Here is a 27,864-nt window from a genome sequence, read left to right on the forward strand (position 1 = left end):
GCTGTTTACATGTTAATAATCAGTAATAATCCACCGACAATATATTTATAATAAATATAACACTCTGAAAGGGGTCATTTTGCATTATTAGGACTCTTGCTTTTGATACTTTTGAGAACATTTTGCTACAGTAAGTAAGATTTTGAATGCAGAACTTTAACTTGTGATTGAGTACTTTCACATTGGGGTATTTATACTTTTACTTAAGTAAAACACCTCAGCGATTCTTCCGCCAATGAGAGCAAACATTCTTGAGTGATGGAGATCTACAAAGAGACAACAGGCAACTTCAGAATTACAGATTTTTATTAGGAGGTTCGATTCAACCTTTGGACCCTTAATTCTTCAATAACATGATTAAATTAAGTGCCTAACCTTACAGAACCTTTACTACAACCAACTTACTTACAACCAAATTAGTAAAAATCTCGCTAAACCGTGACAGGATGTACAGATGCTCCTATTTTCCACCCCTGTCATTACATCTTTGTGAACATGAAAATGTCTTAACCTAATTTTAAAGCTATTTGTGAAAGTGAAAATCATAGTTTAAGAAGGCAGAGGAGGATACACTGTGATTTTTGTACTGAAAACAATCAAGAGGCACATGATAAAGCATCACTAGGCATTCCCCACCCGTAGCTAGCGGTGTTTTGTGTTTTGAAAGATTCCCATCATGTGTTCATTTTCGTGTGAAGCTCTATGCCTGGAAGAACTTTGAATTCCAGACACGATCATTTTATTTGAAAGTTCATCTCGGGGTATATAGTGCCCTTGCTTAAGTTAACTCTTAATGTGCTGTTTATAATAGTAAAATGCGACACAATAGGTCTTGTGTACTGCTTTTGAATCGACGAGACTCTTATCGACTGCCCAATCAAGTGATGTATTACATTTTTTTAAAAACAAGAAACTTTCCAAAGTTTTGAAAAAAAAAAAAAAAAGTGTTCTGTTTTCTCTCTCTCTCTCCTTCCTTCTTTATCTTTCTCTCACACTCTTCATTGTGGCTAGTTGGGCCTTTATCAAGAGGCTTCTAATTCCTGAAGTGAAATCCTCTTAGGATCTATGCTCTATTTCTGTTTGGTCTATAGGGTCTTTTTTTGAAATCTCCGTTAGACCAAGCTCATTGGCTGGAAAAGACACACGCATGCACACAAAAACACACACCATCCAGCAACAGATAGCTCAGTGAAGTGATCGAGTGTCTACCAAAGCAAGGTTAGCTACAGACACAAAGAGAGGACTTCACTGTGACTGTGGGAGGTAAGAAAAGCTATATTGACTTCTCTTATTTTCTGAAGACAGTGGAGTGAAACAATCTAAAAAATTGTGTAAACGTGTATAGAAAAATAAGATGTTTAGTTTAAATGTACGTAAAAGGAGATAAGTTGTTTGGTCTAAATGTTTTTACATATATTTTAGACTGATTTTGGGGGCCATCTTGATTTGCATTTGAAAAATTTGCCATTTACGCTATTTAACAACATTAACTATCAAACAAAGGTTTTACCGATTCTGTTATCTTTCTCATTTTTAAAGCTGAGGCTTCTGGAAAGAATAAGAACAAAGCATTCTTTCTTTTGGTACTGAACTTATTCATGGGTCTGTATCTAATTGAAAGTCAGCTGTTTACAAGAGTTTATTGTCTGTCTCTCGCTCACACACACACACTCACATATAAAGAACTGAAACATTTGTTCGTGACTTGCTTGTTGTAGAAATTAATCATGGCAAATCTCCGCTTGTGGATTTTGGGGGGTTAGATAGGTAGCCACGAAGATCATAAGAGAAGGTCAGCATTGTGACTCAATGCAGGATGCAGGACTACACTGTGGAGAGGTCATTTTACTCAGTGAGATATTGGCTCTGCATACATCACACTATCTACTGGTCCAAACAGTGACACAGACATTAAAAAGCGGTGTGAGACCAAAATGTACTGTATCTAATGCAAATATATTACATAACTACATGCATTTTCTAAACATAAAGCTATGTATAAAAACGATTAAAATTTATATGCAGATCAAATGACACTTCATAATATGTAAAATATATTTATATATTTATATGCATTCATCCGTTATATCTGTTTTCTCTTCTTTGATGTAGTTTTCAATGCATTAATTACACCATACAAAATAAAAGTGTCAATATAATCAAAATTATTGATATTATTAGTGCATTTTTTTTGATGCTGGTGTAGGATTTGGTTTTGTGAGTTTAGTTGGCAATTTTTCCACCTTAAAACAGTAAACCTGAGCACTAACAGCAAACAAGACAGACCTCTTGCAGTGCAGTAATCCTCTTAGACTGCATTAATTTAATTAAATATCACGGGACTCACTCTGTGTCCAGTAGTTCTTTCACAGTGCGAAGATTTGAAATCTGTAGCTATACCATTGTCTACTCGACAACAGTGAAAACATACAAGTGTTGCAAGTCATTAACACTGTAAAAGAGTAATTTTTAGCAGCACCCATCATGCATGGCATATCCACATCTCCTTTAACTCATTCTCAATTTTGTGTCTCACAGGCAGCTAACCAGCAAAAATGTCTGACAGAGTGATTGATTTGGAAGAGACCGTGACCCACACAGGTGAGTAGAGGTGGAACTTTCAGATATCACACAGTAACATTTTTACAAGCTGGTGGCACTTGTCTGTGCTTGTGGGTCAGATGGATCTGTCTGGGCAATTATAAATTTCAGTTATTAGTCGTTAGGTGATGATTTGTAATCAATAGAATTAATAGAAATCCGAAAAATTGTATTTTTATGATGACGAAAGCATTTGAGGACGAAAGCACAGAGCAGTTGGCTCTGGGCAGATAACAGGATGACTGCAGCAGAGCAGAGTACAGGACAGATCTGTAGAGCTTTGGCAGTTAAACTGATGCTTTAATCTTCTTTTTCTTACGCAACAGTGGTGCAATTCGTGAACTTTCTAGAAGGATGAGATGATGCTTTAACCCCCACATTAACACAGACCACAGTATCCGCCAATGACAGAGGAGTAAACCGGTCATTCAGCTTGAAATCCCACATATTACTGATTATCTGTCAAAATATGAGAATGCTGCTTAGTGAAACCACAACCGAGTTAGTCATGCTGGACTAAGATTGATTTGTGTCTGCTTCCAAAACATGTTTTTGCTTTTTTCCTGCCTCTGTCATCCTTTACACTGTCTTACTAAATAGTTATAGATATGAACTAACAACAATAATAATATCAATAATTTAATAACAACTTCATATAGCACTTTTCTAAACAGAGTTAAAAAAGTGTCATGTTGGTAAAACAGAACAAATATGCAAAATGCTAAAATAAGTATATTACAAGAAGATTTTAGTATAACAGAGAATAAAACAGTAAAACAATGAGGAGAATATTAAAATGAAATCAAACCGGGATAAATTCATAGTTACAATTTATGAAAAGGTTTTCCGATAAAAGTACATTTGAAGAAGGGATTTTAAAGACGCTACAGAGTTGGCTAGCCCAAGATACACTAGTCACTACCCTTCAATACATGACTACAAAATACTATTTGCCTTCTCCATAGGTCCAAAAGGAGTCATCAATGACTGGAGGAAGTTTAAGCTGGAAAGCATGGACCAAGAAAACTTGCCACCTGCGAAAAGGGAACTGCTCAGACAGATGTCATCCCCTAACAGGCCAAAAGATGACTCCAGAGCAAACCTTAACCGCAAGGTAGAACCAGAGCTAACAGACTGCAGCAGAGATGGCAGACTTTTACATTGCTGGGCAGCAAACACTCTGTGCTTTTGATTCTGATCTCTGGACACCGTGCATTATAAAACAGCAGTTTGTGAAGTGCTATCACCAGTGTAGCGCTATTACAGATTCCTACAAAAAACGGGAAGTCTGTTGGCAATCAGAGTTCCTTCATTACCATTAGACGTTACAAATATTGTAATTTCATGACCAGTTGGGATGTGATTATTGGTCTAATATCTCTTTATTTTTCAGATGAGTGTCCAAGAGTATGAACTGCTTAAGGAGGAGGACGAGGGATGTCTAAAGAAATACAGGCGGAGGTGCATGCAGGAGATGCATGATAAGCTCAGCTTCGGGCCCAAGTTTGAAAGTGTGCATGACCTGGACAGTGGAGAGGCCTTCCTAGAAGTCATTGAGAAAGAGCATCACAGCACAGTGGTGGTGGTCCACATCTATAAGGTTGGAGTCAAAGGTTGTGAGGAGATAAACCACTGCCTTGACTGCCTGGCCACAGAGTACCCCACTGTAAAGTTCTGCAGGATCGATGCGGTTGCATCAGGCGCTGCCGAGCGGTTCTCAGATGAAGTTTTGCCTACGCTGCTGGTATACAAGGCTGGAGAACTACTTGGGAACTTCTTGGCCTGCACACAGCACCTAAACGAGGAGTTCTTCGCCACTGATGTGGAGGCTTTCCTGAACAGCTATGGCCTGTTGCCGGAGAAAGAGCTGCCTGGCTTGGAAGATGAAGAGGAAAACGATGTAGAGTAAACAAAGAGTTTGGCAGCTGAGGAAGAGAGGAAGCTGTCTCAGAGAGCTGGCTAGACAGCTATGAAAAACAATGGGTAAAATAAGACAAGTTATTCTTTTGGGCTTCTGCAAATAGAAAAAAAACATGACATCTCCACTAGTTCACTAGTGATTGATGGTTGTACTTTAAAGGAGAAATTTTACATCCAGTTGTTGAAATCTCATTTTTCCAGATCTGGATGCTCTCAACTATGGGTGTGGGTTACAGTAAGGTGAGGAGATACAGAATTTATTTATTAAAAAAAAAAAAGAGAGAATCCCCTCACCACCACCCGAACAAAAGCATAACCAGCTAAAACTGCAATGTTTTATTTTTTAAGGAAACAATGCAAAATGTTGTAAAAACTTGTAAACTTGTAAAAACTGTTAATTCATAGATGTTTTTGTAGAATTTGATTGGATTGGTCACAAGTTATTTATAAATCCAGGGTTCATACAGAGTGACCTACCCTAATGTGATAATACTTATTAAGGTCTTGAGGTTTTTTGCCTGAATTGAAAAAAACAAAACAAAACTATAAAGGGCTAAATAGATTGGGGACTCTTAAGACTTAAGAGGCCAAAGCATTCTGGATGTGGAAACATTTTGTATAAACACATCTTCCATCTGTCTGGTCCAGCAGCACCTACCCGTGCTTCCTAAGCCAATGTGGTGGGAGGTGCATATTGTGTCTGGAACAAAAACATCCGTGAGCCTCTGGTATTTTAATATCATCACTAAAACGTCATACATCCATTTACTGATTGTATATTTCATATTGTGAAAGTGGGAGAAAGTTGTGTGAAAAGACAAAAAGGAAACCGTGGGTCATGGCTTTTCTTAGTGTGATGTGACTCAGCCAACAAGTCTTTGACGCAGCACAATGATCACTATCATCATCATCATCATCATCATCATCACCACCATCATCATCATCATCATCATCATCATCATCATCATCATCATCATCATCATCATCATCCTATTTGATTTTGCTGAGGATGGTTACTATTTTAAACAGTGTTCTTAAATATGATTAAACATATCCTAATATAAATGTTGTCCAGAATAAAATAATAATAAAATAGCATAGATTAGTAAAATTTTGCATTGCACTTTATTGATATACAATCCTAAAAGGTCTGCTGGTTGCCCCCATAAAACCACAACGTTTTATACTTCGGTTCTTGTATTAAACAAACAAGATATAATGTGTTAATCAGTGAGCCATAAAGTTGCTGGTAGATGGACTTTTTTACCTTTGGACAGAGTCAGGAAAGCTGTTTCCCCCTGTTTCCTGTCTTTGTGCTAAGCTAAGCTATTCAGCTACTGGCTATAGCTTCATATTTAGCGTACAGACATGAGAGTGGCGTAAATCTTCTCGTCTAACTCTGCAATTAAGCAAATGAGCATATTTCTCAAAACACGGAATTATTACTTCAAATGTCTTTGCTCAATCTGTGAACTTCTTGCAGACTGAGTGTCACAAAACTCACCTCCTCCTGAATCACCACAACTCTATTACCATTATCTTCAGATTGTCTCAGAAGATTCAGCCAAGAATGAGGCTCCAGCATCCAAAGGCTCTCATTTCACCATCACCACCAGTGTCTAGACTCCAGATGGTCGTTACTTAATCCATCCATCTTTCTTGGCCTGCATTTTAAGTGTGTTTGCATTTAGATGATACGCTTTGATGCAAATACTCTTCAGAACTTTGCGTGAATCTCAAGTTTATAAATTCACCCTAACGTTCTGCAAGAGATATTTCATTACATAAAGGACCATACAACTAAAAAGACTTAAATTGTCGCTATTTTGCATGAGTTTTCTTCCACAGAAAAACTTCTTACCTCAGTGTATTCAAAACAGAATCACCAAGGGAAGAAAACTGCAATATGAACACATGCAGGGATACATACCATTGCAGAAGACTTCCCTCTTCTCTCCCACTGAAGCAAGTCATCACATGTTAAGTAACCTCATCTTTTAGTCTTGTAGCATAGACTTGACTCCCCCGTGACCCCAGCGAGCTGCAGGCAAGCCAAAACCACAACATAAAAGCCGCTTCAGATTTTTAAGTAAAGACTTGCAGTACTAACCCACAATTTGATATGAATTAAATTAAGTTGCCTCATATCTGTAGAGACAGCCACACAAACACATCCACTGCTACAGGAAACAGAGATTTGTTACAAAGGCTGATCATTGGCTCTTACAAATTCTTATAGAAGTTAAGCTTCCATTTCTATATTATTGTTCAAGAGCCTGTTTACGTTTGTCCTCTTAAAACTCGAGTAGTAATATCTCTTGATTTGCCAGGCAGTCCAGACAACAGCATTGTTGGTTTTCTCCTCCCTATTGTCCCCAACTGAATTAACAGTCACTACAGTCATGTAGCCTCACCTTTACCGTTTTTGATATAGTCATGATATGAGACAGCAGTTTGCAATGCATCATCAAAGGGTGTCATTTGTAGATGCATGGTCCAGAGATCTATGCTGAAGCAATCAGGCCAATCCTTTTACAGGATTAGGATTACAGTTGTAGTAGTAACGGTAGACTGAGTGCTTTTATACCTGTTAAGGTCCACAGACAAAAAAGGGTTATAGTCATCTCAATCGGACTGTTAAATTGAATAATATGGGATCCTAGGCAGTTTTGTACCTTTGCAAATGCACCTCCAAACTTGTTTCAAGCTGTCTACTTTTATGTGGTTTCATGTAAATAAGTTCCAATAATCTCTGACATATTGCCTGCAAAGGGGCTCTTGACTTCTAATTAATCTAAATTCAAGAGCTAGTTAACTGTGACACGCTAACACATATTTCTCAGAGGATATACATGTGTTTGTGATTCCACAGTACCGCATCTGGCATGGTTTGCATAGCCTCTAGCAGGCAACACCTCGCTTTGACACAGTAGCGTGTCTAAGGTTTATCAAAACCTTTTTCTGAGACCTCCCACAAGAGCCTTTTGAGCGGTGAGAAGTTTTCCCGAGGTGCCCAAACATGTCAGCCAGACTGGTTGTTGCTGACCTAAACTACAGCACGATATGAAAATGTGGCAGCCAAATAGCCAACACATCCCATTTTCACTCGTCAGACAGTGCATGCGTGCCACCGCTGGCTCACGAAGTTCACACCAGCTGAAGAAGCTTCTACACGGGAACATGCCTCTGAGTTTCAGCCACACGTCGCAGCCATGTACAGTACATGCGGCATTATTCCAAGAGGGACCAGGGTTCAGCGAGTGCAACAGAAGCCATTGAGAGTCCAAGCAAGGGTTCAGAGAGGATTCACTGCGATTCTGGATGACTCTGTATCTGTAAACTCAGAATAAACAAGAAACCATTAACAAGTGCAAAAGTGTATTTTTCTTCAATGTTCTGTAGAACGTATACATAATAAGAGCATGGGCCAAGTTATCTGGATAACTTTGCTGAGTAAAATCGTGAACAGCGTTTGCATATTCCAGGTTTAGGGGTGTTTTGGGTTTTTACCCAGCAAAGTTACCCAGATAATTCAGTGAATCTGCTCCTTGGAACTTGATTTGACTCATCGCTCCCCTCAAACAAACGTTTACCTCAATGTTTACCCTCCGCGTTGACCACCTGATCCCACCCCCATTTCTGACGTTTTGATTTACACTGCTTTGCTAATTGGAGACCTTTTGTGCTTTTTGTGTTTGGACTCTTGGAGAGTGCAGCTGTCACGCTCTAGTTCACCCACATAAAAACCAATTTCACTGAGGTGAGGTCATGACATGGCGGCAGAGACCTGGTTTGAGGCACGTTGGCCCCTGTGACCAAATATGGACAGAGGATTTAAGGGAGATGACATAACCACAAACTGTGCTCGCTGTCTGTCATCATAAATTACATCTTATTTTAGTCACTTTGTTTAGTTATTGGTAAACTCCTCATGACTCACCATTTTCAACGTAACAGTGATAATGTAAATGTTGTTGTTTGACCCATTTACTCCTGATGAGATTCATTTGCACGCATTTTGAAAAAACAAACATCTACTGTGTGGAAACAGTAGATACAATGCAACCATTACATAAATAGAGAATGCCATTGTGTTATTACTAAAAGAAAGTGTGAGAAAACAAAAACTAAAAAAAATAACAGGTGGAGGAGGAAAGAAGAGATAAGAATCAGTACTATGAGGATAAGAATGCAGAGCAAAGCTGTATGGCCTGCAGAAAAAAATCAATTACAGGGCACATACACCCCTGCATAACAATCCGCCCTTGGGTTGGTCTTACTGGTGTTTCACACACTAGGTTGACTTTACTATCCATTTGAATGAATGGACAATTGCATATATAGAGGAAGGGATGGGTGGATGGATAAATATGTCTGAATCACACACTCAAAGTTCTTTCAAATTCCTGTCACATTGTAAGATTCATTGTCTCTGTTGCATTTGATCAGTGTTATAGAGCGCAGGATGAATCACACCTCACATTCCTAGAACACCACCCATTGCGATGTGTAAGTGCGAGCTCAGATTAAGAGGTTTGCACAGCAGTGTTGCTATAGGTTACTGTACATTCTGGTATCCAGGCGTGAGAGCCGAGTGTAAGAAAATAACTCTGCCGCCTGGAGTTAACCTCCGCCTTAGCACTTCTCACGTTCGTGCCGTCAGTCTTTTGTCTCCCAGAACTATCACCTTGGTTATGAACCAATAAACCACTGAGGTATCTGTCAAAACAGGTCCAGACAGGGTCTGAATACCTTCCAGGCATATGTCACCAAGGGCACAGTTGATAAATGACTGAAATTGAAACAGTGGAATTAATTAAAGCCCACATGTGGAATAGCTGAAACTTAGTCCAATTTAAAGTTGATGCTCATATGAAAATAAAGCATGTTGTCTTAAGAATTTCAGACATTCACTCTTCAAGATACGCTTGGGAATTTTGAATTGTCTGCTTATTTACTGTAGAGTATGAAACTTTGAAGGTGGTGAAGACAAGGTCGATCATTACTGGTATTTCAAATATCACTAAAGCTCACATTTTATTGATTAATGTAAATGTTAAACCATTATTTTCTGTAAATTTTCTCTCCCTACATTATGGTCTAAATGTTGCTGCAAAGCTTTCTCTGCACTGCTAGTATGTCCTATGGTAGTATGTAAGATGTATTTCTGGTAGAGAATACCAAAGGCCTTTTAATATATTTCATTTTAGCTTGCAATGCACCTTAAACATTAAACTGATGTCTATTGCGTATAACGTGAAAGTTTTTTTCTGAAGCCTTCAGCTGTTATTGACTCACATGACTGAACTTATTCCTAATTAATATCAGTGTAGTGGTTGGCAGTAGAGTTGCTTTCATAGTCTTGCCTTTGTTGTTTTATATTGTCTTGTTTTGCAACTCATTTTAATATAACTGGAATCTGTCTTAGTTTGGTCATCGCTGGGATTCCCAGGAGTGCACAACTTAAGTCTGTCCAAAACACACCCTTTGCTGAATTACATCCTCCCTAGAGGACACACACACACACACACACACACACACACTCACAAACACACTGAACACTGATGCTGTACAAAGTATGTGCACAGCAGCCCCCACTTGAGCTGTCTTTTAGTAAGTGTTGCCGCCATCTGCCGACCATCTTGGAATGAGGATGTGGGTATTTAATCAACACCAGATGTTAACATCGAGGGCAAATAACAATAAAAAAAATCTGTTGTTCCGATTCAAAATGCAGTTTAACCCTTTGGTAAGCAACAAAAATTGCAAGGTTACAGCGATTCTAACCTGTAAAATGAAAAATAAAAAACTATTACCAAATTATTAAATTTACCACGAAAGTTCATTCTTGACCTTTGAAACAGTACTTTGACAATATACATTAACAAATAAAATCTTCAAGTCAAGGTCTATTATATCTTCGTCCATAGGTCCGTACGTATAGGTCACTTAGGTCAGGTGTAACAGTAGTGGAAGGATTCAGAAGTACCCATTAAACAAGATAAAAATACTCTAATACAAGTAAAGTCCTGTGTTCAAAATACCTTAAACCTAAGGTAACAATACCTTTGTATTATCAGGAAAATATACTTAAAATATCAATTAAAAGTGCTCAATGCAGAGAAATGGTCCCTGTGAGTGTTATAGTTTCAGATATTATATCATTATTATTCCTCTTGCATTAACATTTAAGCAGCAATTAACTCTTGTTCTTGGTTGAGGTGGAGGTAGTTTTGTAACTATTTTACATGGGGCTGAAAGTACTGGTAATTTTCATTGTGATACAATCTGTCGATCATTTTCTTGATCAATCCAATTCACTTTATTGATCTCAAACGTAAGAAAAAAGTGAGAAATCACAATTACCCAGAGCTCAAAAGGACTTCTTAAGAAGTTTTTTGTTTTGTCCGACCAGCGGTCTAATCTCTAGATTATTAAATTTGCTGTAATTTCAGACAAGGAAAAGCCACAAATCTTCACGTTCATGCATGAAAAATTACTTAATCAATTAATCAGTAACTCAAACAGTCGCTGACTAATTTTCTGATAAAAGACTAATCATCTCAATTAATGGACTAATCTTTCAAACTCAAATTGTAGATACTGTTGGTTAATTTACTTTCTTACTCGCAAAATGTTTTTTTTTTTTGTAGGTAAATTTTTAATTTGCAGTTACTAAAGCTGAGTGGAGTAAAAAAGTAGCCTACGATATTTCCCTCTGAAATGTGGTGCAGTAGAAATATAAAATGCCCTGAAATGTAAATACATGTACAGTACATGAGTAAATGTACATTGGCAAATCCTATCCACTGATCAAGACTGAAAAAATGTGATTGAAAGCTCTAGAAGAATAAATGAGAAACCGGACCTTGAGTTAAGAATCTTATTTTATCTCATTTTTTGTCCCGTCCTCTCTAATAATTAATCTGATCTAATGAATGAAAGACTCTATTTTCTGTGTCTGATACTCTACAGGAGGGATACTGACCGTTGACACACCTGCACACAGTTTACTACATAGTCATAGTTAGCTGGAAAAGGTAAGCCTAAACTGAAAACCTCTTTGTAAAACTAGTTTCCGTGTAAACATCGGCTTTTGTTTCGCACTCGGCCTACGACTGTGTTTCTAAACGACTGTGCATTAGTCCAAAAACTGCCTTTAGCCTTGGTTCCCGGAAAAACACGCCTAGACTTTCAAACAGTTGCACGCTTTGGATTAACGTGAAGTACATATGAAAGAAATACGTTTCCCACAGTGCTTCAGTAGCCTTGACAAACACAAATCGCACAAACTGCGCCTGCTCGTAGTGTTGTTGTCGGAAAAATGGCGGCACTGCTGCTGCAGGAGTTTGACGGTTCCGAGCTATCTAAGCTACCAAAAACAATTCAAAACAAACTCGAGAGGATTCTGTCCGATCAGCAGTATGAAATTGATTCTTTGAAAGCACAGCAGGAGCAATTTCGGGTTGACAGCGGTATGTTATCATTTCTTATTTTGCTAGTTAGCTTTGCTAATGTCTTTGGCGTTGCTCATCATGCACACATGTCGGTGAAGGGAGCGAAGTTAAAGTACATATCTTGACGTTGAACGTACTGAATTATTAACCTCACATTGTTCATTGTTCTATATCTCTATTATTGGCTTTGTTATATATCTATTAACGACTTCGGCTTGTTAAAACTGTAGGTCATCATTAACCACAAAGTGACGCTAACTAATGCTAACGTTAGCTAAGTTAACCAACTGAACTACCGTTAACGTAAATAACATTTGGTTTGGTTTGATTTGGTTTATTTAGTCATAACAATTCTACAAACATAATAAACTTGACCTTATATTCAACATAAACAACAACAATATGAAACACACGCGAGTGTGTACAGGTACAATACAGTCAATTTAAAAACAGACAACAAGCATCATACAAAGAATAAAAACACTAAAAATTAAAATAACCTATTTCTATAGTGGTCCTGGCCTGTCCCGAATCGTAATAACAACAAAGACTGCTTGGCCTCGGTTACACTACTGCCCCAAAGTTGTAATATACAGATAAAAAATGTAATACATTCAACCATATCTCCTCTTTCCATGTCTTTAAATAAAAAGTTTTTACACCTATCTTTAAAAATTGTAATAGATTGAGAGGCTCTCATGTCACCTGTTAAGTTGTTCCAAGGTTTAGCCAGCCACACATTGAAAAGATTTAGATCTGAAAGTACCATATCTATGAATTTTACATGAGTTTTGACTATGCTTACTATTGGTCACTAGTATGCTCAAACAGCTGTAAGTATTCAGGTACATGACCATTTAGAACCTTTTAAACACCAGACTTGCTGTTAAATATTGAACCTCATTAGCAATGTTTAACCATTTTAATGATTTAAAATGTTCTATTCTTGAATGTTTTATTTATTGTAATTAATTATTTCTTATTTTGTACAATCTTTAAGCAGGCCTGTTGTCATTTTTAAAAAATCATTACATACAAAGCTAATTCTTGATTGTATCAAAGCCGTACACAGCATTTTCTTCTAACTGACATTAAGAAATTATTTTTTTCTATTTAAAAATTTATTCTTAACATTTCTATTATATATTATTATTTTTAGGTGTTAATGTCTGAACCTCATAACCCTAACCTTTTTTTGGACTGGTACTCATAGAGTTACCAGATACATTTTGATCAAGTAATCCACCTAAGTAGGTCAGTATGGTTTGGTCTCATTGGCTAAGGTGACACTGAACACTAAGTAACGCTAGTAACTGTTTAAATGTAGTGTTTTCTGTTTGTGTTTTTGTTGACTTTCTTCATACAGAGCAACATTTCTTCGAAAAAGTGAAACAACTTGCCCAGAGTCAGGAAGAATTTCTGTCCCAGACTCAAGAACATCTTAAACTCAAAGAGGAGTTTACCAAGCTTGGTAAGAGTTAACGTATTGCAATATTATACTAACTTAACTTGACTTAGCTTTTCTGGGTTGTATTAACCTACTTTATGATATTGGCTCTCTCTTTTAGAGGAGGAACTTAAAACTGTGCGTGAGAAGAACAGGGAGCATGAGTCCGCCCAAGAGAGGCTCTCATCAGAGCAGGTAAGTAAAACAATCAGCTAGTAATCAGTTAGTTTCAGTCATATCACTGTTTATTTATATTCTGTGTCACTGTGTGCTGGCATGTTTTTGGGAATTTGTTAGTGCTGCCCCCGAGTCAGGATTTTCAGAGTCTTTGCTTCTAACCAATGCATCAACTCTGGGGGTGACGCTCATGTTTTACCTAAGATTCTGGGACATGAAAAAATCAGATTTTCACAAAGTCAGTGAAAGTAAAAGTTGGTGTCTTGGTCATAGCTCACTTATGAAATCCTACTGCACCAAGTCGTGTCTCTCCTCCTGCCTTGCGCTGTTTGGCGCTATGCTGCCCTCTGTTTCCATCACCTGTTAGATAGTTTTGTGGTTCAGTCATTTTGAGAGAAGACTTGGTTTCTAAAATTTACGACCTGCCATGCTGTTGCTCTTGCATCACTCTGTGTATTGTGAGGCAGCAAAAAAAAAGGTGCGGTGACTCAGGGTCTTCTCCACTGATCCATCAACTCATGGACTTTTAGGGGACAGCCCTAGAATTTGTAATAATTAACACAACGTATGCAAAACTGTAGTGATGGCTTACTTGTAAGAAGTAGTGCTTTGTAAAAGTAACAGTAATGATGTCTACACTTGACTCTGTCAACTTACCTGCTAATTTTAGTGCAGTGTTTGTGTATTCCAGATGTTAAAACTTGCCTACATTTGCTTAATTTGTGATTTTTAAAAAACCTCTGTCAACATAAATGATTGTTATGCAAGAGGTAAATTTGGTTATCTCGTCTTTCTTGAATTGTCTGTTGGCATATATGTATATTTTGGAAAATTTTACAAAAACAAGCAATGAGAATGGACCAAATCTTGTTTAATTGACTAGCTTTGTACAACTTGACTAATGGTAATATTGATGTCACCATAATTTCAGCTATCATCAGGAGGTAGAACTTCTTTTTTAAGCCATGCCCAGCAATCAGTATGGTTAAATTAATGCATTTTTTTAGACTCTGCTGTCAAAAGCCAAAGAGGAACTGGAGGCAGAAAAGCGAGATCTTGTGCGAACACTGGACAGGAGATCCTTGGAAGTGGAGCATTTAAATGGTACTTACAGTTGAACTTGTATAGACACAATTGTTTTTTTAATTTTATACCAACTATCAAAAAGACATAGCACTTATGTTATTTCTGTTGCCCCACCAGATGACTTGAGGCAACTCAACGATAAGTTGGTGGAAGTCAACACCTCTAAGATGGCCCTGCAGATGAAGTTAGATGAGCTTGAAGCAGCTGAAGTCAACATTAAAGTGAGCTACATTGCTAACTTCACCTTGATTTGAATATCTTAACACCAGCTTTGTCTGCAGAGGAAGTGACATCGTGACCAGTTATTACCAGCTATCATACATGTTGCCTTACAAAGACTTTACTGAATGAAGTCGTTGTGGTTTGCCATGACAGTACAAGGAGAAGCGTATGGAACAAGAGAAGGAGCTTCTGCATGGCCAGACATCTTGGCTGAATGAGGAGTTGAAGGCCAAGAGTGAGGAGCTGCTGTCTCTTTCCCGACAGAAGGGTAATGAGATCTTGGAGTTGAAATGCACCCTGGAGAATAAAGAAGACGAGGCAAGTCTGTTTTCTTTGTTTACATATACTTATTTATCTTGGCAGTACTAACAAGTATTGCAATAATGATTTCAATAGTTAAGTTTGTGAAATTACACTACATTATAGAGCTGAATGTGATGCACAACTCAGTACACCAGTAACGTAGCACCTAGACAGAGATGCCGTCTGTTGATATCTTGCAGTTTACTCTGTAAACCGTCACTATTCTGGCCAGTACTCAGTGCGCCTTGGCTGTTGGCAGTTTCTGTGTGTTGGGTTAATGTAAGGATCTTATTCAGTTTCAGATGATAGCCATCATGTCATGGCCATCTCATAATGGTTGTTTTTTATTTATTTTTTTTATTTCTGATGTCCAGTTGAACCGACTCCAAGATCAAGTGACCAGTTTGAAGACTTCAAATGAGAACCTTCAGAAAAAGAGTGAGGACATGATCAGCAAACTGAAAGACGTACGTATTTGGTATTTCTCACAGTCTACCTCAAATATTGATCGTGGCTTATTTTACACAGAAATTATAAAATATTTGTCATGTATATTCTCCAATGAAATGATCAGTATTGTTGCATTCAGTGTTAAATTTAATAAGTGTAAGTGTATGACTGAATCTTTACTCATTCTAGGGCAAGGAACAACAAGCCACCATAGAGGAAAAGCTGAGAAACGAGTTGAATGCCAACATTAAGCTTTCCAATTTATATAAGGTATGTTCATGTGTGAAAGCGAGGTCCAGTAATTTATACAGACTGTTCTTCTCTGCCCAGTACTCAGTAATTATTTACTCACAGTCCACAGTAATTTCAGTTTACCTCCATGGAGTGTCAGTGTTTTACAGTTAAACAATACGCAAGCGCACCTTGCTTCTTTTGGCTTATTTGATTGGATACATTTTTTTTATGGCAAAGATATGATAGATGGTGTATGATACTTATTTTTTCCAACAACATCAAAATCAAATGGGATACAAATGGCACGTGCTGGGTGTGTCAGTGTGCGGGTTATATTAGCCAGGACTTAAATGGACTTTAATTTACTGACTGCAGGAAAAATTTTGGTGAAAAATCAAAAATATTTTGGTGATGCTGCACAGCTTTACATTTTCTCATTTTCAATACATAATTTTTTGAAATGAGTTAGATATTTACTTTAATTTGTGGCTTTACTATCAAGCTTTGTATTCACAATGACTGTTGTGGTGGCAGGGAGCAGCAGCAGATTCCGAGGCGAAAAGTGAGGAGCTGAGTCGTGCTGTGGAGGAGCTGCATAAACTGCTGAAGGATGCTGGAGAAGGTGCGAGGCTACCGCAGAATAACGACAACTACCATGACCATTATTTAGTACTTGACTTCTTCGTAGAAGAAGAGAGTATGAATATGCTTAATGTTGTTTGATTAGTTTTGTGGTAACTGCTAATTTAGTTCCCAGTAGCTGTTATTCCCCAACATTTCCTTTTATTCCCTCCCTCTACGATAGCCAACAAGGCCCTTGAGGAGAAGTTACAGGAGATGAACGGTGCCACAGACAAAACTGTTGCTGAACTTAAGGAGAGGATCCAAGGTCTAGAGAGAGAGCTGGACAACGCCAATGATTTGCTGTCAAGTTCTAAACTTAGAGGTCAGTTGGTTAGCTGTGGTCCTGTTTTTGTCTTGTAACACTGGTTCACAGTGTAGACATTTTAGAGTAACTGGAAATCCAGTCTTGAATTTAAAATAAACCTACTCAAAGCTTTGAAAGATTTTCTTAGATAAATGACCTATGAGCCGTCCTCTCCTTTTTCTGTCCAGGCCCTGTCGGTACAGCATCTGTGCTGACAGAGGAGCAAATGACAACAATGTCTCCAACGGCAACTGCTGTATCCAAGATCAAACCTGGTATGAAGCTGACTGAGGTATGTGCAGCTGAATTTCAACACCCCAAAATGTAGACTTTATTATAGACTTTAGTAGAACTTGGAAATGGGTTGGAGGGAATGACTTGTAAGAATTAAGTTTTGCGATTGATAAGGTCCAGTTGACTGCCGCAAACAGATTTCCAGTATCACTTGATGTAAAGCAGTCTATACACCATAATACACCATATTACGGTTAAACTTTTTTTTGTGAATTTGGATATGCCTTAAGTGTTGGACAACTAAATTTACAGTGTACTATTAAGGAACTTTAGTATGTATTTTCACCCGGGTTGTTATTGTCCTGTCTATGCTAATTGCTCAATAAACAGTACTGAACAAGGAGACACAATAGCTTTCTCTCTGCTCATGTTTTTCTTTGGGACTATCTTATTTTGACATGAGACATCATCTGTATTTTCAGTTGTATACTGCCTATGTGGAGAGCCAGGAGCAGCTGCAGTTGGAGCGCTTGGAGAACAAGCGAGTCAACAAGTACCTGGATGACATAGTGCAGGAAGTGGAAGCAAAAGCACCCGTCCTCAAACGGCAAAGGGATGAGCATGAGCGCATGCAGAAGTCAGTGGCCAGTCTTTCTGCTAAACTGGAGCAGGCTGTTAAGGTGCATAATGCATGGATATTACATTTTGTATTAGATCAAACCTTCTGCACTAAAGTCGGTAATCAGTTTTTTGCATGTTCATGTATGTTTACTTCAGGAGGTGCACCGTCTGCAGAGGGAGTCTGATGAGGCAAACAAGCGCTCCTCTGTCTTGGAAAGGGACAACCAGAGGTGTGAATTGCAGCTCGCAGACATGGCTCAGCAGGTGGGTCCACTTCCTTCTTCCGTCTTAATTCTGATTATCTTCAGAAATTCTTGATTACTAAGTCATACTTATTCCTTCCTGCCAGGTGCGTGTGCTGCTGATCGAGCTGGAAGAGGCTCGTGGAAACCACGTGGTTCACGAGGAGGAGGTGAGCTCAGCTGACGTCAGCAGCACATCAGAGGTGATCAGCCAACATTTGGTGACCTTCCGCAGTGTGGAAGAGCTTCAGAAGCAGAACCAGCGTCTGCTGGTCGCCCTCAGGGAGCTCAGTGATGCCCAAGAAAAAGAAGAGTTCGAGGCCACTGGCAACAAGTAAGTTAAAATTTGTTTTCTTTTTCTTCTAACCAAATTAATTAAGCTTTCCTAGACTGAAAACTTCAAACAAACAGCATATTACTTCTAACCCAGGATATAAAACACAATTTTTAAATGTTTTTCATTCAGTATGTTCTTTTTTTTCTTTGCCTACCACCATGTTATTCATTCAGTTACTTTCAATATATTGTGGTCAATTTTTTGGAAATTTTGAAGTGATTAGAATTCAACTGGTCTATTCCAGCCTGATATCTCTCTCATACTTCATTTTTGTTTGTTGTTCAGCATCTTTTTTTTTTTTAAACATAATTTTTAAAAATAGCACTTGGCTGGGATACTTGGACATGCATGTAAACCCTGGTGTTTTCTTGTGTGTGTGATTTTAAGATTTGTCAGTTGGCTAATCAAGTTGCACTGCTACAGGCATGGTGAGCTGGAGCAGAGTTTGGAGAAAGCTCAGGGTGAGCTGGAGTCCCTGAAGGAGCAGCGCAGCCAACAGATAAAAATGACTGAGTCCATTGTGAGGCAGAGGGACATGTACCGTGTACTTCTGGCTCAGGCGACTGGAGTTAGCTTCCCTCAGCAAGGTAACACAGACAAGACATAAACCCAGTGATATGTTATGTTTTGTGATATTTAACTGCTTTGATTATGTTACCAATTGATTTAAAGTAGTTCAGTCTCAGTCGGATAGCAAAAATTGCTCCTTTTTTTTTCACAACACTACCTCTTACACAGTGTTGGTGAGGGTTTTGGCTCCCTTTGGCTGAACTTCTGAGTGTTTTTCCTTAAGGAACACCACCCGATGAGTTCTCCCTGACCTCCACCCCTCGACGCTCACCTGCAGCCACTCCCACCACAGGCACGCCCACCGCTCTTGTCTCCATGGCAACAGAGTCTGCCGAAGCACTGGAAGCCAAGGCGGCTTTGCGACAGGCGAGTTCCACATTTGGCAGAAAACATTAAATCTGCGATATGTTCACAGTTGTTGCTGCTTTTAATTGTCAAAAGCCCACAGCAGCACAACAGTTACTTACATATAGTCTGTATACCACATGGTGCATGTTGAGCTGTGAATTTTTTAGTTCCTGGCCTGATTTTGCTTGATGGTTAGTTTACTGTAAGGCATTCCCATGGCTTCAGCTGTAGCAAAGCTATCAGTGGCATTTGGCTCGTTTGTTTCCCCTGTCTGCCACTAGATGGCAATGTCTCTCTATTGCGAGATCTGCATTTACTTGAAGATTCTCACAATTTTTCGTGAATGATGCAAGAGAATGAATTAGAGTGAAGTCATAGTGAAAGTAAACATTTACTTAATCACCAACCCAGTTAGTCTATAAAAGAGCACAAAAGGTTGCCCAGTGGGCAAATGGGAAATAAATTAAATTGAAAAGGATGGTTTAGTTGAAAAAGTTATCAGAATATTTAGTTCAGTGTTTAGCACTGATGTGTATTGAACTACGGTTACAGAGCCAGGTTTCAGTGAATGCGGATGACCAAGGATTAACCTTTTGAAAGCAGCCTCTGAATGAATGGGTCAGAGGCAGGTGTGTCTGGTTTCCCCTTATGAAGTTGGTATTCGTCAGAACAGCAAAAGCCATCACTTTGTTGATGAAAAATAAGAATATCTGGTTGCATCTGCAGTTGCAGGAGGTGTTCTCCACCTATAAAAAGGAGCGTGTTGAGAGTGACAAGGCACTGACGGAGCAGAACGAGAAGCTCCAGGAGCAGCTCTCTGACCTCCGCTCCCAGAATGCCAAAATATCCACCCAGCTAGAGTTTGCCTCCAAAAGGTAAGTTTGAAAAATATGAGCAGGAACAAAGCTATGCTGGCTGCGAATTGTTTAGGGGAACTCACTACTATTCTGATGTAACTTTCACGGAAAACAAAAGTTGGCTGTCACTAAGAGAGCATAGGCCACTAAAAATGACTTCCGTCTTAATAATGTCAGGTATGAGATGCTGCAGGACAATGTTGAGGGCTACAGGAAAGAGATTGCCTCCCTAAGAGAGAAAGAACAGAAGATGGCTGCTGCCACACAGAAGCATGAGCAGACCATCCACACTTTGAATGAGGATCTGAGAGCTGCCAAAGAGAAACTCGCCATGGCAGAGGTTTGTCTTTGTTCCACTATCCTTTTTCCTTTTTTTTTTTCATGATGATGTTTCTGCCTGAGTTTGTTTTCTTAGCATTTTTTTTATCATCAACGAGGAGAATGGCAGCAGTGAATTTGTGACTGGTTAAAGAATCACAAAGCCACCTAGACTTACAGCATCTCCTCCTGCGCCTTAGGGTCGCGCTGAGGGCCTGCGTAAGGAGAGAGAGATGCTGAAGCTGGTAGAGTCCAGGTTGACTCAGGAGAAAGAAACCACCCAGAGCCAACAACAGAGCCAGAACCTGCTGCTGGCCAACCTCCAGACTATTCAGGTAATCTAGAGAGTGTAATTTCTCACTCATTGGACCTCATGCAAGAACATTTTAGAATTCTTGTCCTAAAATTCTCTTAATTTTTCTGATGCTTGTTTGTACGAATGTTCCAAGTTTGATTCACCAGACTCTCTTAACAGCACAAACTCAACGTAAATCACTCCTGTCAGACTGATGCTTATCACGTGTTAACGGGGAAGTGTGCATTTGTGAGATATGGTCATTAGTATAATCAACGCCCCTAAAATTGCTTCATGGGGCTGCCTGTTGTGATTTGTTTGTGGGAAAGGTTCACAGAAATGTTGTACAAAAGAAAAAATTATTTCACACTGCAGAGCTTCAAGTCGGCTGTCAGAAATCAGCAAACAAAAACATAAAAAAATTTAGCCAGTACTCAGTACTCTTTCTTGAATGAGGCCAATTGTCTCACACACTTAAACACTATTTAACACTTTAATTAACTTGCTGTTCTAGGCAACTCTTGAGCGTTCAGAGACTGATACACGTCAGCGTCTCAACAGCCAGTTGGAGAAGCAGGAACGGGAGATCTCCCAGCTGCAGAAGAGGCTGGAGAACGAGGTGGAACAGCGCCACCTGCTCAGCAGAAACCAAGAAGTAAGCATAGATTTAACTGGTAACCGTTACTGATGTTACGGTAAAGGATTTTGGTGATTTTTTTTTTTTTTTTTTTTGGTTCAGCTATAAGAACGGTAGGTTTGGTACATTGCAATTTTAGTAACCACTCTCTGTCAAAGGCAGTGTTTCAGTATATTTGTAAAATGTTATTAGATTCTAATCTTGTTACGATACCATCACAGACAGGGCCTTTTTACATGTATTTAAAAAAATGTATTTATTTTTTTTTCTCCTTCTTTCTCTTTTTTCAAATGGCTGCTTAAGTATAACATACCAATTTGTTCGAGGAATCACGAGTCAAATGTCCTCTAAACAAGGCTCAGTTTTAACTGACCCAACCCTTCCATAACATCACAATCATACATTAGCCTTTTTAAAAGTTTCTGTTTCACCTGTTCACACAAGAGAAATTGGATTTTTCAAATGTATCCTCATTGGAGAGGTTTTTTTTTTTTTTTTGTTTGTTTGTTTTTTACGAAAAGCTTAATTTTTCAGTGATGGAAGATGCCTCACCCTATGTCCTCGCTCTGTTGTGCCTAAAGCTAATAACATTGGAGGTCAAACGGACTAGAGAATTCAAAACTTTGTTTTGGGTATTTCTCACTGTCACCGATTTTTCTCATGCACAGATCCAGTTGATGGAGGCAAAGAGGCAACTGGAGACGCAGGTGGCTTTATACCAGAAGACCAAAGAGCTACTGAATGCTGCTGAGTTGGAGCTAAACAACCTCAGGCTCAAGCAAGGCAGCAGCGAAGCACGTCATACCCTGAGTTCCCCCTCCAGGGCCAACATCAGAGGTTGGCACAAACCCACACATGCACAGGGAAAAGCACTAATACAACCCTACAATACACATAGGAATCCATACATGTGCACAACTAAATGCGTAGTATTTTTGATGGTAGTCATCAAATCCCATGACCTCAAATTTAAGCAAAGCAATTCCTAGGGTAACGTCTTTGGAAGTCAAGTCCGTCATGGCTTCTTTTAAAGTCATTGTCTGTGTAATTATTGTTCATTAAAATTACATTTTCCATGCTAGCTTGCAATTTTGGGAAAGTAATAAAACACAAGTAAATTGCTCAGATTTTACAGGTCCTGTCTTTTTGGCTTGACTGCAACAGCAAGACCAGCCCTATAAACATGAATGTCTGTTGCTGAATGACTGACTGAGTGATGAAGTAACAACATTGGTTGGCCAGCCGAGTATTGGAGTCTCTCCACTGGCTGTTGCTCTTTCAAAAGAAATAGCCCCTCTGTCACAACATTTACCGACTTTCCAGGTCCCTTTAGCGACTTTTTTTCAAAAAAGCGCAGATCATCAACATCTTTAGCGACTTTTGGGACAAACCTTAGCTAATTTCCACAGAAGAGAGTCAGCAGTGTTGCCCTGCGAGTGCGGGGTCGGGCTCTCCCTCCGCAGGCAAACCTCTCTATGCATCTCCTTCAGTTGACTGCATGGCAACTGACACAGACATGAATGAGCTTCTAACTTTCTCTCTGCGTGATCATTTTACAAGTAGATATATCCGAAATCACAGCATATCTATTGTCTTTAACTTATGAGTATGGTTATATTGTCAGACGACGTCATGGTTATAAAATCCGGGTTTCAGCAGTGCAGAGCAGCAGCTTGGAAATGGCTTGCATGTGACTGCTGGTTAACATGTAGGGAATTCAGCTGTATTAATATACTGTATATCTGAGCACAGACAGTAGGAGAGAAGCAAACCGATAAAGAGCTAAAACTGGCTGATACAAGGCAGAATGCAAATACGACACCATGACATCATGAATATGTTAAATAGCGTATAACATCATCCAGCATCATTTAGCAACTTTTCAAGCAGGCTTTTAGCTACTTTCCATTGAAGCGGTTCCACAACAGTTTTCAACTATGTCCTCAATTTCGCACATTGATCACACGTGGTCCAGCCGTGTACAAGGATTTGACCTACTATTGTTTATTCTAGTTGAGTGACCCAGGTTTACACTTGAGCTTTTTAAAAAAATATATGCTAGGATGCTATGTTCTTTAGCTCATGGTGTTCTAACAGTTTATGTGAGACGGGATCCAATAAAACAGCCCAAAGACATGTTAAGGTCACTTTCTTTCTGTGAGTTTTAAGCACAGACTCTTAACTATGTAATGATATTTTCATTACTCCACAATCCGTCCTTGCCACTTACAATAACACATACTAATTGCGCTGTTGTCAAATTGCCCCACTCACTTCTGCTGCTGATTGTTCCTGCTTTCAGGCCTGCAGGGTGCAGATCAAGACCGAGAGGAACTACAGGGCCGCCTGAGGTTGGCTGAAACCCAGGCAGAGGAGCTGTCAGAGAGCCTCAGGGCAGCCACCTCGAACCTGGAGCAGTACAGAGCCATGGCTCAGAGCCTGGAAGAGTCCCTGGATAAAGAGAAGCAGGTGCAAAACAAACACAAACTTGCTGTCATTGTTCGACCTCTCATAAATCATTTGACCACAACCATAAAAAGTTTAAGTGTGGTTCTTGAAAATTAAGCAAATTATGACATTATTTGTTAAAAACAGTCCTGCTTGGTTTTTTTTTTTTTTTTTTTTTTCCCCCCTCACCACAAATGGCAGTACATTTTTTGATTGGCTAGAATCCCAGTTTTCTTAAATACATACTGTTTGGTGGAAATGAGTAATTTAGGGTTAAAATAATAAAATAAAATAAATTTAAAAAGTTTTAAAAAGTTATGTTTATCAATTAGTTGTGTATGTCTTAGCTTTTAGCTGTGAAAAGCTTTAGGAATAATATTACACAGGGAAATTTTGGTGAAGGATATTGGTGTATAAAATTTTTATATTTGCAAATGGCCAATGACCAGGTAACAGAGCAGGCACGCTCATCTATCGAAGCCCATATGAAAGAGTCTGAGGAGCAGCAACGCAGGCTGGAGGAGAAGCTTCTGGAAGCAGAGAAAGAGAAACAAGGCTTAGAGGAGCAGAAGAAGAAAGCCCTAGCCTCGCTGGAGGAGCAGGTAAGTCCAAACATTACTTGAAACTTTCCTTCATTTTAATTAAATTTAAAAATAAAAAAAAACGTTTAATTTTTCCGTTACCACTTTTGGCCTTATGAGCACTGTTTTGTTGTTCAGTTTTGATTTCCAACATAAAAGTAAGGAAATTCTTTATGACTTTCTTTTTTCGTGTGTGTGTGAATGTGTTAGATAAACAGTCTACGGAGAAGTTTAAGCAGTGCCCAGGCAGATCACCAGGCGGTGCTACAGCAAGTGGCAGTGGCTGAAGCCCAGCAGCAGCAGGCTGTACAAGATAGCCAGGAGCAAGTAAGTAGCGATTTATAAATATGTGATAAAAGAATATGATTATAATGTGTTCTTCCTACTGCTGTTGTTCCAGGGGGTCCTGAGACCGGTCATTTGGTAATCTCAAAAAATCAGCTGACCTGATATTGATCACCATTTTGTGTCTTGTTCTCAAATATCTAAAGAAAAGTTTCCTGCTGAAGATGTTGCGAAAAAGCCACCATATGTCCTCATGTCCATGTCTTACTCATAAAATTTTACCACATAGATTTGATAATATATTTATCAGTGTTTTAAAGGTCATAAGCCATTTTACTTTGAAGCAAAGCTTCATTACATATGACAACAAGTCGTATGATTTAAGTTGTTTCTATACCTCTCAGACATCTGGTTAAACTGTAATGACAGATGAGATAGTGAAAACATAATATAGGATAGGACCGCCTATTGAGTCCTTTGATCAATTCATGTTTAGTATTTTATATTGTGTGGTAAAAGAAATTACTGCAGTCGGTGGACATTTTTGTATTTTAAATTATGGATTTAAGAGAGTCACTAAGTAAAATTATGTTATATTAGTCTAACATGAAAAGATTTATATGAGGTTTCCTTTCCCATATACAAGGCTAAGCTGGCAGCAGAAGCACAAGATAAGTATGAGCGGGAGATGATGCTGCATGCAGCAGATGTGGAAGCCCTGCAGGCTGCTAAGGCTCAGGCCCTGCAGGCCGTCGAGCTCAGACACCAGCTGGAAGAGAAAATCCAGAGGGTCAGCACTGAGTTACTAGAGGCCAGGGTCTCCTGGGAGGAGCAGGAAAAGATCCTCAAGGTTGGTATAGGTGATGACCACATGGTATTTAGATTTATTCACATTGAGTTTACAAGTAATTTTAGGAATAGTTTCAATGAAAATTACACATCACAAGCCTAACAAAAGCATTTATTTGACGGCCATTTTAATCCAGTATATTTTAAGGCGCGATACTTATTTTATCCAACCCATTCATTTATTTTTGATAGAAATACTTCAAGCTTTCAATCTGAATTTCTTTCATCGTCTCATAGGAAGAGATGTCAAAGATGGAGAGTCGCTATGAGGAGTTCCAGAGGCAGAATGCCCTCCTGCATGAGCAGATCCAGACAATGAGCAGCAAGATGGCTGACAGTTTGCAGCGTGCTGCCAGTGAGAGTAACATGAACATTTCCCTGACTGAAGAGGGCAAATCTCAAGACCAAGTCCTTGAGATTCTTAGGTAATGCATTTCAAATCACATATGGAAATACCTTTCTCTGAGAAAGTGTATCCCAGTAAATTGGAGGGAAAAAAAATCTGCAAACATTTACTGCAAACCCGTGGTTTCTGTCCTTCGATTCTATTTTTGACACCCTGACTTTTCCTACATCACAGGTTTGTGCGTCGGGAGAAGGAGATTGCAGAATCTCGTTTCGAGGTCGCCCAGGGTGAGAGTCTGCGTTATCGTCTGAGGGTGGAGCACCTGGAACGAGAGCTGAAGGAGGTGCAGGACAGCTTGAGTGCCGCAAGGGAGAGGATGCAGGTGTGTTTTTATACTTGTCAACTCCCTGATCCTACATTTACCAGTAATGTTGTTTACAACATCCACTTATCTTCAACAAGGTTTAATTGCTGCATTGCAGACGTATAAGCATGCAGATTAGCAGACTGTCAGTTTTGCATTCAGTTCATTCCTGCCCAGTAAAAACTTAATCTGCTTATTTTCTTCACCGGTCAATAAAGTTGATTTAATTAGGAATCTTTTTCCTCGAAAGTTTGTATTAATCTGTGTGGAGAAATAGTCTTTAAGCTCACTTTACACCACCAAAGGAGGTCAAGGTCAGGTCAAGGACATTTTACTTCAAGAAATACACTAAGTAACAAATAAGTCTAACCTGGCCTCTATTATTAAGACCTAGAGATTTCTTATGTGACTATGATCCCAATGCTAATTTGATTTAGGTGACAGCAAAGACCCTGGCTCAGCACGATGAGCTGATGAAGAAGACAGAAACCATGAGTATCCTGATGGAGACCAACAAGATGCTGAGAGAGGAGAAGGACAAGATAGGGCAGGAACTGCAGCAAACCCAAGCTAAGGTATCAGTTCCATTTTATAGAGAAATGTAGTAGTTTTGTTGAATTTAATGTGCACTCCTATGATATGCTATGTTCCAGTAATACACTTGGTGAACTTCCGTATCCACTCGGTTTTATCTCATCTTCTGTGTGTTTCAGGTGCAAAAGCTGGAGTCAGACATCATGCCACTGCAGCAGGCTAACTCTGAGCTGAGTGAGAAGAGTGGCATGCTGCAGGCGGAGAAGAAGATACTGGAAGAGGAGATCAAGCGCTGGAAGGCTCGGACACAGGTCAGTGAAAAGACTAACTGATTATGCTGCCAACATGAAGGACAAAATATACCCATCATCCTTAAACTGTTCTGCTTCATTTAAACATGTGTTAAGAGAAGTTACAGGATGGTTTTATTTCTAATGCTTTATCTCTTCACACTGCTAACTAATTTTTTTTTTAAATGTTCTTCTAGCATTTGGTGAGTCAACAGAAAGATTCAGATCCAGAAGAGTACAAGCGTCTGCACTCTGAGAAGGAGGCACATCTAAAACGCATCCAGCAGCTCACAGAGGAAAGTACCAGACTTAAAGCAGAAGTGGCCAGGTGAGGGATAATGAATGACAAAACTGCTGAATTGTTGTTGAGCAGCATATTTGTGTTTACTTTCTTGCCCTTCTTCCTATTCAATTCTACGGGCTCTAAATCTCCCAACTTAGCATCAATTTTCCCAATCTCTTCTTTTCTCCCTATAGGACCAATAACCTAATAACATCCCTGCAAAGCCAGATACAGAGCTTGCGTGACAATATGAGTAAGATAACTGATGAGAGAAATACGCTGAAGAAGGAATTGGATACCAAGAACCAGGAACTCCAGGAAAAGGTACGAACTATCACCCAGGTCAAGAAAATTGGACGCCGCTACAAGACTCAGTATGATGAACTCAAGGTGGAACATGACAAGGTGAGAGCTCAGTAGCTGTAACCCTCACAGCCTTAAACACACAATACAACCATGCACCTTTTGGATGGTTTGGATTAAAGACTAAGTCCATTATATACAGTTAGCTGATGCCACCCTTGCTGTACTGCTTTAAGCGTAATTAATCCTTCATACGGCGTTTCCTCCAGATGGTAGCTGAAGCAGCAGCAGGTCCCT

The 27,864-nt window shown here is 39.1% G+C and overlaps 2 protein-coding genes across 2 annotated transcripts in view; both read left to right on the forward strand.

Annotated features, from left to right (window-relative positions):
- Positions 1 to 1,217: 1,217 nt before the first annotated feature.
- Positions 1,218 to 4,510, forward strand: pdcb (phosducin b). Its single transcript, XM_040129111.1, has 4 exons — positions 1,218 to 1,263; positions 2,539 to 2,601; positions 3,567 to 3,715; positions 3,995 to 4,510. The coding sequence occupies exons 2-4, from the start codon at positions 2,556 to 2,558 to the stop codon at positions 4,508 to 4,510; spliced, it is 711 nt and encodes a 236-aa protein (XP_039985045.1). The 5' UTR covers positions 1,218 to 1,263; positions 2,539 to 2,555.
- Positions 4,511 to 11,805: 7,295 nt separating this feature from the next.
- The window catches only part of tprb (translocated promoter region b, nuclear basket protein), a 28,727-nt gene continuing 12,668 nt past the window's right edge, over positions 11,806 to 27,864 (forward strand). Inside the window, exons 1-32 of the mRNA XM_040128515.1 lie at positions 11,806 to 11,996; positions 13,345 to 13,449; positions 13,547 to 13,620; positions 14,610 to 14,706; positions 14,806 to 14,909; positions 15,064 to 15,228; positions 15,588 to 15,680; positions 15,853 to 15,933; positions 16,432 to 16,519; positions 16,703 to 16,843; positions 17,014 to 17,117; positions 17,542 to 17,739; positions 17,837 to 17,944; positions 18,030 to 18,256; positions 18,683 to 18,846; positions 19,053 to 19,195; positions 19,904 to 20,052; positions 20,212 to 20,374; positions 20,553 to 20,687; positions 21,162 to 21,302; positions 21,953 to 22,121; positions 23,587 to 23,753; positions 24,182 to 24,334; positions 24,524 to 24,640; positions 25,245 to 25,448; positions 25,685 to 25,872; positions 26,028 to 26,175; positions 26,595 to 26,732; positions 26,871 to 27,002; positions 27,179 to 27,309; positions 27,459 to 27,669; positions 27,837 to 27,864. The exon at positions 27,837 to 27,864 is cut by the window's right edge and continues 119 nt beyond it. Coding sequence (XP_039984449.1) covers positions 11,846 to 11,996; positions 13,345 to 13,449; positions 13,547 to 13,620; positions 14,610 to 14,706; positions 14,806 to 14,909; positions 15,064 to 15,228; positions 15,588 to 15,680; positions 15,853 to 15,933; positions 16,432 to 16,519; positions 16,703 to 16,843; positions 17,014 to 17,117; positions 17,542 to 17,739; positions 17,837 to 17,944; positions 18,030 to 18,256; positions 18,683 to 18,846; positions 19,053 to 19,195; positions 19,904 to 20,052; positions 20,212 to 20,374; positions 20,553 to 20,687; positions 21,162 to 21,302; positions 21,953 to 22,121; positions 23,587 to 23,753; positions 24,182 to 24,334; positions 24,524 to 24,640; positions 25,245 to 25,448; positions 25,685 to 25,872; positions 26,028 to 26,175; positions 26,595 to 26,732; positions 26,871 to 27,002; positions 27,179 to 27,309; positions 27,459 to 27,669; positions 27,837 to 27,864 — 4,417 coding nt within the window. The 5' untranslated portion in view covers positions 11,806 to 11,845. The remainder of the gene's footprint in view (positions 11,997 to 13,344; positions 13,450 to 13,546; positions 13,621 to 14,609; positions 14,707 to 14,805; positions 14,910 to 15,063; positions 15,229 to 15,587; positions 15,681 to 15,852; positions 15,934 to 16,431; positions 16,520 to 16,702; positions 16,844 to 17,013; positions 17,118 to 17,541; positions 17,740 to 17,836; positions 17,945 to 18,029; positions 18,257 to 18,682; positions 18,847 to 19,052; positions 19,196 to 19,903; positions 20,053 to 20,211; positions 20,375 to 20,552; positions 20,688 to 21,161; positions 21,303 to 21,952; positions 22,122 to 23,586; positions 23,754 to 24,181; positions 24,335 to 24,523; positions 24,641 to 25,244; positions 25,449 to 25,684; positions 25,873 to 26,027; positions 26,176 to 26,594; positions 26,733 to 26,870; positions 27,003 to 27,178; positions 27,310 to 27,458; positions 27,670 to 27,836) is intronic.

The sequence above is a fragment of the Xiphias gladius genome, chromosome 6 (assembly GCF_016859285.1).
Source record: "Xiphias gladius isolate SHS-SW01 ecotype Sanya breed wild chromosome 6, ASM1685928v1, whole genome shotgun sequence".
NCBI lineage: Eukaryota > Metazoa > Chordata > Actinopteri > Istiophoriformes > Xiphiidae > Xiphias > Xiphias gladius.

Excerpts from the sequence above, each read along its gene's own strand:
- pdcb (XM_040129111.1), top strand. The coding sequence starts at position 2,556 with ATGTCTGACAGAGTGATTGATTTGGAAGAGACCGTGACCCACACAG. Across the intron at positions 2,602-3,566 it reads AGAGACCGTGACCCACACAG|GTCCAAAAGGAGTCATCAAT; the intron begins GTGAGTAGAGGT and ends CCTTCTCCATAG. Across the intron at positions 3,716-3,994 it reads GAGCAAACCTTAACCGCAAG|ATGAGTGTCCAAGAGTATGA; the intron begins GTAGAACCAGAG and ends TTTATTTTTCAG.